The 10,866-nt window shown below is 37.5% G+C and overlaps 1 protein-coding gene across 1 annotated transcript; it reads right to left on the bottom strand.

Moving 5' to 3' along the window:
• Positions 1–7,910: 7,910 nt before the first annotated feature.
• On the bottom strand, positions 7,911–9,298 carry LOC149577173 (endochitinase-like). Its single transcript, XM_089822592.1, has 3 exons — positions 8,778–9,298; positions 8,513–8,660; positions 7,911–8,423 (listed from the first exon to the last, which is right to left on the bottom strand). The coding sequence occupies exons 1-3, from the start codon at positions 9,256–9,258 to the stop codon at positions 8,120–8,122; spliced, it is 933 nt and encodes a 310-aa protein (XP_089678718.1). The 5' UTR covers positions 9,259–9,298; the 3' UTR covers positions 7,911–8,119.
• Positions 9,299–10,866: the final 1,568 nt, after the last annotated feature.

Raw genomic sequence — 10,866 nt, 5'->3', positions numbered from 1 at the left:
CTATTCATTTGAATTCCTAAAACCATTGATTATCAATGTTAGTCCTAAAAATTAGAACAACTAAAAAAATCTGTCCCTTTTTTTCTTCTTTTGAAAATGAAGATATGTAGTTTAAATTTGGAAAAATTGCATTGGAAAAATAAGAGTTTCCAATAAAAAAAGATATCCAAAAATATGTTGAATTTCCAATAAGTTCTCTAAAAAACTAGAACTAAAATGATTGTAATTAAGAAAAATAGCTTATACAATCTTTTTTCAAGAATAATTCGTTTATACAATATTTTATCAACAATAATTAGTTTAAACATTTTAGGAAAAAAATAAAAATCATTTAGGGATGATGCGGTTTCTAACAAGGCGAAGCCCAACATAGCATGCACAACATGTGTTGTTTTTTTTTTGACATAAGTTTTAAAATGGTTCATTATTCTCTCTCTCTCTCTCTCTCACACACACACACACACACACACACACACACACACACACACACACACACACACACACACACACACAATAATAATCTGTTCCAACAAAGAGATCAAGGTCTTTTGATAGAAAAATGGAAGAGAACTAGAAAAGAGATACCATTTTAGTAGGAGAGACCCACAAAAATGTGGAAAATTAGAGAGGGGGAATGGCTAAAGTTGCAAACTATGGGTATGGGGGTTTATCAACATTTTGGGAAAACTCAAAGCGATGCATGAATATAATCTCAAAAATTGCATTAAGCAATGGAATGTCTCTATTTTTGGTGGTATTTTATAGGAATTTAGTTGCTACAGTGGTCACTAATCCTCCTCTGGCATACATCTTAAAGAGGTGAGGAAATATGAATTATAACACAGAAGTCCTAAATAAAAGTCATACTCTAACAACAGGGCATGACAGTTCTGTAGAAAATTTGAAATTCCAATGCATTTGCTGCATGAAAAAGGTATACATTCGAAAGAAAAAAAACTATTATTGAAGCGCAATAAGGGTAGAAAATAAAATGACCAATAGGAGATGTCATAAAAGAACACTTGATGATCACCAACTAAGAAGTGCCTAAAATAACTACCATGGTAAAGTGAAGATAGTTAATAAGGGAATCCCATATTAGTGAACAATTATTTCAATAAACAAAGCAGGATCCATGCAATGAAGAACACCATAGAATGTTAGTGAAACGTGCAAAGGGCACGTGCTTTGAGCTGTGTAAAGAACATATGGAACTACATCTATTCCAAATTGATTGCATGAGAACATAATGAAAAAGACTACAGGGAAAAATCATTTGGGACCAATAGAAATGCATTGAAAATTACAATGAGGATAATGATAAATGAAAATGGAGTGGGAAAGAGGATTTTCGTGGGTTTTTTTTTATAGTTTTCCCCAAACAACCTCTAATAGGAAAGCATGGTGAAAATATTAGATCTCAGCTATGGGCGACACAGACTAACAAAGGATAATAATAGCATAGCACAAGTAATATAGTAGAGTAGGTTGACATGAAATGTAGGCAATAGTAGCACAATTAGTCAGACTTTACAATATTTAAATAATTTAATACTTATAATCTCAAAGTTTACATAACTTATTAATACTTATTTATTTAATTTAAGATGCACTTACATTTAATAAAGTCAACCTTATTAAATAAAATAAAATATTTTTATTTTCATACGTCAAGATGATTATTAATATTTTTGTATCTTTTTATAATTAAAAAAAACTACAAAAAAGTTATGCATCTTGATAAAGTGCAGGATGAAAGAAAATTAGTGATATCCAACCAAGATGTATATGAATTCAAAGAAGAAAAAACATCAAACTGCTAGCTAACCCCCATTGGAGGGGCATTGAACAAAATACCATCCTAGGGAAGAGGGACCAATAGTCATCAGAGTCAACTTTATCAATATGTAATCATGAGATGAAATATATAGCAATATATTGCTATCCTAATAGTTGTAGACATTAGAATAGTATTTAGTGTAGAGTCAACTTTATCAATATGTAATCACGGGCTGAAATATATAGCAATATATTGCAATCCTAATAGTTGTAGACATTAGAATAGTATTTAATGCAAACCTAGCAATGATTATATAGCTTCATTTTCTCTAGGATATTTGGGATCATGATTGATTGAGGTGTTTCTTTTTGTCATTAATTATGGCACCACGTTCATGGAGAACTAGATTAAAGTAAGCTCTCTGTTTGAATGAAATCATATAATTCAAAATGGTTATACTCGTCAATTGAGTTTAAGATTGCTTCAATGCGAAAGAGAGAAAACTAATTATATCAGCAGTAGCAGTGACAGGGGAGATGGTAAATTTTGACACAAATAGCAGTGAAAGTAAAGGAGGAAAAGAAACACTAGTAGCATATATAACAACAATAGAGGGTACATTAAACAAGGGGGTAGTAAGCCTTATGACGTGAACATGAAACATACTAAGCCCTGATCAGTGAGAATAGAGCAAACCAACATAGTAATAGTAGTAACAAGAGAGGACTATAGTAATAGTAGTAACAAGAGAGGAACATAGTAACATGAGGAGCAGAAGATAGCAACATAGTGACTAATGAAGAACATAAAGTCAAACTTGCTAGTAGAGATGACTGGCAGAGAGAGATTCATGGGGTAGGGCGAGTTCGTAGGGTGTCTGGTTGGCCTAGTCGAGGTTGGGGCCGGTGCTGACTCCTAACATCTGGCAATACCTCTCAAAGAAGCCAATGTGATTCTCCATCTGCGCGTTGGACCTGTTGGCGCTCAAAATTGTAGCCTTGATTTTGAGCATTATTGAGAATTTTAAGCCCTATAAATGCTTTTTGATGCCTATATACCCGACTGTCAGTTTGAGGCCTAAGGTGTTTAATGTTTCTAACACCTTCTATTCAGTGCGTCTACCTGTTCCATGAAGTTAAACCATCATTTTGAGTCATTTTCTGAAGTAATGTTTTGAGAAATTGTCAGATTTTCTTTTTCACCTAACTGTTAAACAACGACAGGAAGCTGTGTCTGAACTTGAATATCTTGCACCCAGAAATGTGTCATAACTTGCCACTTCAGGAACTTATCTAATATCCATACCTGAGAACCTTTGTTTCAGATTTTGAGTTGTTTCGAGTACGTTTGACTAGGTTTTGTATCCCTCAAAGTTGGTCAGTTACTGATTTCATGCTTTTGCAATCAATTCATAATTCTGGGAAGCCTTGTTTGACATGCTGTAACTTTTGACTAGTTGACCCAAATGTTGAAATTTCTTTTGCGTTACATTGTAGATGTCAGAAACTTGTTGTGTTTCAAGTTTTAGCTTATGATAAATCCGTTTGATCAGTTTTCAAACACAATTCCAAATGCAATTTTTATCTTTTCACTGGTGTTAGCATTTGCAGATTTGTCAGGACCCCTGTTCGAGATGTTATAACTTGAAATCCGTGATAGATAAAGTTGAATGGATTGTACCATTGTGTTGTCTCCTAAAAATACTCCAAGTGTGCTAGTTTGTAAGTCATGACGAATCTGTTTGCACACTTTTCCAGGCCAATTCCGTTTGCTAAAATCACCTTCAGTCAATGTTCCTAGTTGTAAAATTTTGAGTAGCCTACTTTGAACGTCTGTCATTTCCGCTCAGTTATTCATAATGAGCCTAAATTGTAGATCCATAATGTACTCATGCTAATGATTGAGTGTCCTAGCTTTCATTTCCCCATGTGCTCATTTGCCTAGTTTTCCAAGCCGATTCCAGAGCCAATTTTTTGTTTTTTGACGTCTTTGCTTGCAAGTAAATCTAAGTAAGGAAACTTTGACTGTCAATATCTTTTGACCTTGAATTCGTCATGAGACGAGATTCAACAGGGTACAAGAATGTAGAGCAAAGACTCAGTGTATTCAATTTCAGGGCATGATCAGTTGATTTGGTTAGTTTTCAAAGCCAGTCAATGGACCTCCTGGCGCATATTTGATAGTTGATTGAACATTGAAAAATGAGTTTTAAAAGTTGTTTTCAGTGGTTGAACTTGGTTCTAATCAGCATCAGATGGTCAATGGATTAATTTTGAATATTAGTTGTTTGAAAATGAATTTTTTTTTAGTCGGACCCGTTTCGGGGCCTGACTAAATGCTATCAGACTAATGTGATGTTTAGAGATGAAGGCACTTTGATATGAGGGCATCATTGTAAAAGATTTATCAAATGTGGCTTGATATAATTACAAAGTCTAAGGCTGGTGGATTGGATGTTATTGAGACATATGTTTTTCGGAACATGCATGAGCCTAAGAGACATAAGTAGAATTATGGAGGTTTCCCAGTTTGGTTGCACTATATACAACAAATTCTGATAAGGACTGACAATGAACCATTTAAGAATGAGATGCAAATCAATGCAACAAGATAGTGATATAAGCTATCGTCAAAGTAGTTAATCACAGTCTTAGCCAATAATTGCAATGTATATGCTGAAAGGGAGGAAGTCCGGATTCTTCTTAGAAAGGATCCACAATTTTGGGCAAGTAGACCCTTGACAAAAATGATGAAAAGAGCAGCTTCGGATGATGTACGCTTTCTTCTCGATATTTATCATAAAATGATGGAAAGGTTAGATCAACGTTCTTTATGGCAACTTGCCGTGAGAGGATCTCTTTATTGTCGTTGTTTCTGTGTGAATGATAACGACTTCAAAGATTGGCCACCTATTCTGTCACTACCAGATAATTTGATCACAGATGGAGAAATCCTTGAAAAAGAAGTTCTTTCTATTATAGATGTTCCAAATGGGAAAATGGGAAGAGTAATTGGAAAGAAAGGTGCATCAATTTTGGTGGTTAAAGAATGTTGCAAGGCTGAAATTTTATTGGTGGTGCTAAAGGGCCACCATACAAGGTTTTTGTAGTTGAAGGGCAGAAAGAAGCCCGCAAGCAAGTGTTAATAGAAGCTAAGTGTGTTTCAAAAAGAACCCCACGACTTCACAGAGGGACACCTTGTGGTTTGGAACAGAGGAAGGAGCCCACATCAAGAAGATCAGGAGGCGTTGTAGTTTGAAAGCATGCCCATGAAAGAGAGGTGCGGCATGAGTGGAGGAGAAAAAAGAAGCTGTTGGAGGGAGGAAAAGACAACCAGCGACAGGGGATTTCTAGGTTGCAGGAGACAACTCATGCCTCTGAACAAGAAAGAGCCACAGACAAAGAGAAAACCTGTGCAAAGTGGAGGAATCCGTAAGAGAACACATGCAACAATAGATGACTATTCACGTTAAAACAAGAAGAATCTGCCTGTGGAAAATGCCACAACAAAAACCAGAGGAGCTCAAAGATTGAAGGCAGTCATAAGAAATGCCACGCACAGTCAAAGGACGGCATAAGCCACGCAAGGGGAAATAGAAATGAAAATGGATCCACGCATTTTAAAAGTTTCCCACGTTAGTAGCAGAGGTGTCATCGTTGAGGCATCCACAGCAATGAAAGAACCAATGCTAAACAAGGATGCCACCAGCGTATTTAAAAGGGGCTTCAGTGTCAAAACAGAGAGCATGCATTTAAAGGAATCCATTTTGCAAATAAAAAATAAAGCCGTTAGAGGTAAGAATAGAACCCTGCGGTAATCAAAGAGCACACGTCTTATAAAGGAGAGCGCCGCCAAATGGCAAGACCAAGTTACCCATCAAAATAGAAACTCACGCAAAATTGGAGGCGTCCATAATCTTGCAAATGAAGTGAAAGGCAAATGATATGGCTGGGTTTAATGTGGATTGTTCAAAAAACATGAATAGGGCCAAATAATGCAGTCTTTGTTGAACATTGATGCCAGTAGTAGCAAGGGCGGCATTGAAAAACAAGCTACATGGAGGAAAACAAGCTAAGGTTTTATCCCATATTCTTTGTGGGAAGTTGTTTTTAGTTGTTCAAATATAAACTTACACAAAGCTATGGTGTCTAATAAAGACACTAACTTTAAAAAAAAAAAAAAGCCAACCTTGCACGTGGGCCCCCCTTGTCGACTTAGTCATGTAGATGCCAGCTGGCACGGTATGAAAGCAATATTTTAAACAAACCCGCACCTCTGATGATGTGGCATGCTCGAAGGCAAAGCTTGAGAGATGTCGACACGTGGCTCAATCTAACGATAGGCGCAAAACTGCAAAATCAACATGCTCGCTGGTTAAAAATTACGGGAATGCAGATTTTTGCCAAGTGGAACCGCGGGTCTCGTGGATGATGAGATGGCATTGCAAGGTAGGTTCAAGCGAGAAGCGACCAGATCGTGACACGTGTCACAATCCGATGGCTGGTGCTTCCCCGCAAAAAGAAGTTGTGCAGTCGTTAAAAAATGCGGGAATGCAAATTTTTTCCATGTGGCACGGGCCCGCCCAATGATGATGTGGCATTTGAGGAGTAGTGGTTGGCCAATCAGAGGCTGCCACATGGCAGAAAGGCTCGGTCAAACATGAGTTGACCCAGATTATAAGGCAAGGGCAGTATTAAAGAATAAAAAATTATAATATTTTATTATGATTTTTATAAAAAAAATTTGTTACGTGCAACTCATTTTAAAATCAGAAGAGGTCACTTTATAAAGTAATGACTTTAGTTTATTTCAAATTTTTGAAATTTCAAATATTTGAAGATGCAGACCTAAGTTTCCTAGCAAGGGAGTCTTTTTCAAATCAACCTTCTGGGCATTTCTGGGAGGCTAGATATGCACTCCAATATACCACCGGAACCAGGAAGATCTAAAATTTTCAAATATGAGGTCAATTTTTGCACATGTAGCAGTCTGTTTTAGCTACAAGAGGTTTTCTTCCAAATTCTCGTTGTGCAACCGAATTCAGGTATCAAAGCTCAGAACTAATTTCTAATGAGGTGATGATCTAAATATGGTTAAAGGGCAGTGAAAATGCAGTTAAGGTAAAATTCTGATCAGATTCACTCCATAAAAACTGAAATTTCACTAGCATTTACTGAGGTGGATCAAATATTTTTTGGGATGCATAAAGGTTATTCATCATTTGAACAGAGTTATTTTCCAATCAGTTAGAGTGAAATGATGAAACAAGATCAGATCAGAATGGGAGATGAAAGGAAGAAGTTATTCAGTTATAGAGGATTGCATTTCAAATGGACACTTGTCACTTGAAGATCAGATCCGAGATTCTTTCCTTTGCTATGTCTTTCTATCTTTCATTCTTTCTAGGGGTTCCAGTTTTTTGTGACTGAGAGACCATTCATGGTTCCAATCTTGAGTTCTCTCAGATCTGTGATACCATTCTTCAGCAAATTTCTCATGTGATGAACAACAAGAAATAAGAATACAGATAGTTTGATCTGTTAGGTAGCTTTGCATTTAAATTTTATGCATCTTATTGTAATTTGTTTTAAGGAAATGAATGATAAGGCAACAGCAAGTCAATCTTCATTCTGATATCTTGTCTCCCATTCATGTTGTATGTGATCTTTTGTGTTTTGTAAACAAAGAATATGAAACTCAGTTGCAACCTATTGGTTGTATATGTTGATTTATTCTGCTTATGACTCAAAGAGTTATGTAAATGCTTGATTCATCATCATAGGATTGCAGATTTCATGAAGGGATAAGTCGAGTATGAAGTTCAGAAGGATGCAGATGTCTAATTCACAAAGTGGATAGATAGATCAGGAAGTCCTTATGTATGGCATATGTCAGTGACTTTCAGGGATGTGTGTTAGGGTTTTGTGTGAATTGCCCAATAGATAAGGCACTAATAATTTTGAAGGATCATAAGGCTGTGTTGTTCATATCATGTTTTGCTGAGATCAAGATCAATAATCAAATGTTTTTCCCCTTTTCATGTTGAAGAGCTATAATAGAATGCCCTCACTAAGCTTATGAGATTCCTAAATCTGCATTTAGCTACTCTAGATTGATGTTATCTCATGAGTTATTAGGAGAAATAAGAGTTTTATCTGCTTCATGTTAGATTCAGTGTATGCTTTGATAATTGGTACCATATAAAGAATCTACAGGTCTACACGCCTAGTTTTTGTAGAGCCTGAAGAAGAAGAAGGGTCAAGCTTTATAGTTGGCCTGATGTCTGAATGAACATGTTGAAAATAGGAGTTAGCTGCCCCTAAAAGTGTTTTGTTCTCGTCAGAGTAATTGAAAACCGATAACATTTTCAAACACTAACAGAAACCCTTTCCCGCACTTAAGCCCTCCGTTGATGACGTTGGTAGTCATTCCGAACCCCGCGCTCCTGCCCGCCGCAACGTCATTCTGCGACGGCGTCCACGCGCCCGTCATGACGTCGTGGCAGGACGGCTTCGGAGACTGCGACGTCATCCAGAACCAGATCGCCGTCTCGAAGGAGATGACGGGGTCTCGAGCGACTATGTCCGGGTAGTTCAGCCCGTCGAAGCCGATGGCATTCCCGGCCGGCACGTAGTTGTAGTTCCTGCAGAGTACATATACATGCAATGCAATTCAGAAGTGGAAAACCAGCCAATACCTAAACCAACTTATAAGTACTTAACTCTAAGATACCATGATAGCTGGATGGGCCCTCGGCCGTAGTACTGCTTTCCCGCAGCGCAAGGAACCTGCCGCGAGTCGCAGTAATCTGCCTTGTTAATCTCTTCGACGAAGCAGTACCCCCAAGCGTATGGACCGTCTGGCGCTGTTGCCCACCCACCTGTTCATCATCAGATATTGCATGACATGACTTTCTATAAGTTATATCGATTGAGCTCATTAGATTATAAGATCACACAAGCTGCTCGGAATGCAAAATCATTAGTCAGTCAGTTACCAGTGGTTTCGTGCGATGTTTGGGCTAGAAAAGCGGCGAGCTCTCTTTTCTGAGTGGTCAGATTGCCGGTGGTGCCAAAGCCGGGGAAGTCATTGGCAGCTGCAATGAAGGCGTTGTAAGTGTAGAAATCCTTGGCGGGGCAGACGGAATCGTTTCTGTGCTTGAGCATCTCATTGAAGACATCTTCGGTAATAATGGAGGCCACGCCTTGGCCAGGAGGGGAAGGGGGAGAGGGAGGGGAAGGGGAAGTGGGAGGGGGAGGAGGGGGGGAGGATCCTCCTCCGCCGTCGCACTGGCTCTGGCAGCCGGGCTGACGGCAGTAGGGTTCAGTGTTTCCACACCACCCGTACTCGCTGCAGCACAGCCCGTTTGCACACACGGCCCCACCCGCTTGCGACCCGCATTGCTGACCAAATGCACCAGGGACGCCCACAACGAACACAGCACACAATACCATTACTATTACTATTACCCTCGCCATTCTTAAACTCTAAGTCGATGATATGCTTGCTCAGGATATGCTCGAAACTCTCCTATTTATAGACTTCTTTTATAACCACAGCGCGTGTGGTGTTGGTGTTGGCTCATGTGGACCACATTCTACCATCTAATCTAATCACGGGTAAGGTGACAAACTTGTCCTCCAGGGAATCCATGCCTCGCACGCCATTAAAGTTTCTCAAACTCTTTCTAGAGAAGGTAAGCACGAGTTGAACAGAATGTACTAATTCAACATGTTTTCTTTACTGTTGGAAAACTACTTGATCTTAATGTATTCTCATGTGTCTCATTCATATAGCAAAATATGAAAAATGAAGACAAATAATAAATCAGTATGCGACCCCACATTGCAGATAGGTCTCACTTTCTCGATAATGGAGTCCTATAATAAAATATGATGTACTTGTACTCACACATTAAATACACTGGCATTATGCAATTCACATATGTACAATACTCTTCTATATAGATCGCATGTTTGATAACTTCAAAAAATATACTCGAGGACATCACTTCTACTCCATTTTTTCTAGAACACTCAATTTTTTCTCATCCAAATAATGTGCAATGAATGTTATTTTGAAGATTTGTACAATCTAATATTAAAATGCCCTAAAAAAAAGTGGCATTCTCATGTGTTCTCTACTGTTCGAAAACTACTTGATCGTAATGTATTCTCATATGTCTCATAAATATAGCAAAATATGAAAAATGAAGTCAAATAATAGGACAATATGTGACTCCACATTGCATATAGGTCTCACTTTCTCGATAATGGAGTCCTATAATAAAATACAATGTACTTGTACTCACACATTAAATACACTGGCATTATGCAATTCACATATGTACAATACTATTCTGTATAGATCACATGTTTGATAACTTCAAAAAATATACTCAAGGACTTTACTTCTACTCCATTTTCTCATCCAAATAATGTGCAATAAATGTTATTTTGAAGATTTGTACAATCTAATATTAAAATTCCCTAAAAAAAGCGGCTCACCATTTGATAATGTATGAATTATACTAATACATGTCATGGAAAGAAGTGCAAGGGGTATGCTTATAGCAGGAAACAAAAGTGCAAGTTTATATACAATGGTTGTATATTTTTGCTTTGTTTTTGTGTTTGAAATTGTGCCTAACATCATGAAGATTCACTTTAGTGCATACATTCAGGCCATGAAAGGACTAAAATCATGAAGGGCAATGATTTTCCTTCTCATAAACCATAGTCACACATTGATAAAAATTAAGGAGGAATGTTGATCTTAAGTCAATCATTCATTTATGCAAGTGGCAAAACAAAGTTGTCTTAATTGCAAGCTACAACCTATTGTTTGCTTTAGGTTGCTAGTTAATTGGTGGTTATATCCTAGGCTACCCTCAATCTTTGCAACATATTTTTAGCCATTCATTTGAGACAAGATTTTTTTTTCTAACTGTAGATTCAAAATGATTTTTAAGAATATTAAAATAATGATGCATTCTAGGAGGATTCATTCAACACTCTACATGTGAGACCATAGTTTGAATGCTATAATACAACATAATCGAGAAGCTCACAACATAATAATTGTTG

The sequence above is a fragment of the Cupressus sempervirens genome, chromosome 1, assembly GCF_028749045.1.
Source record: "Cupressus sempervirens isolate cs-2001-9-10 chromosome 1, ASM2874904v1, whole genome shotgun sequence".
Lineage (NCBI taxonomy): Eukaryota > Viridiplantae > Streptophyta > Pinopsida > Cupressales > Cupressaceae > Cupressus > Cupressus sempervirens.
The sequence above is the reverse complement of the archived record's forward strand: the minus strand, read 5'-3'. Positions and strand labels throughout refer to the sequence as shown.

What these genes read in the sequence shown, in the direction of transcription:
- LOC149577173 (XM_089822592.1), bottom strand. Translation starts at nt 9,258, where the DNA reads ATGGCGAGGGTAATAGTAATAGTAATGGTATTGTGTGCTGTGTTCGTT. An exon ending in AACATCGCACGAAACCACTG is followed by an intron (nt 8,661 to 8,777) that starts GTAACTGACTGA and finishes GATGATGAACAG; the next exon opens with GTGGGTGGGCAACAGCGCCA. An exon ending in GGGCCCATCCAGCTATCATG is followed by an intron (nt 8,424 to 8,512) that starts GTATCTTAGAGT and finishes TGTACTCTGCAG; the next exon opens with GAACTACAACTACGTGCCGG.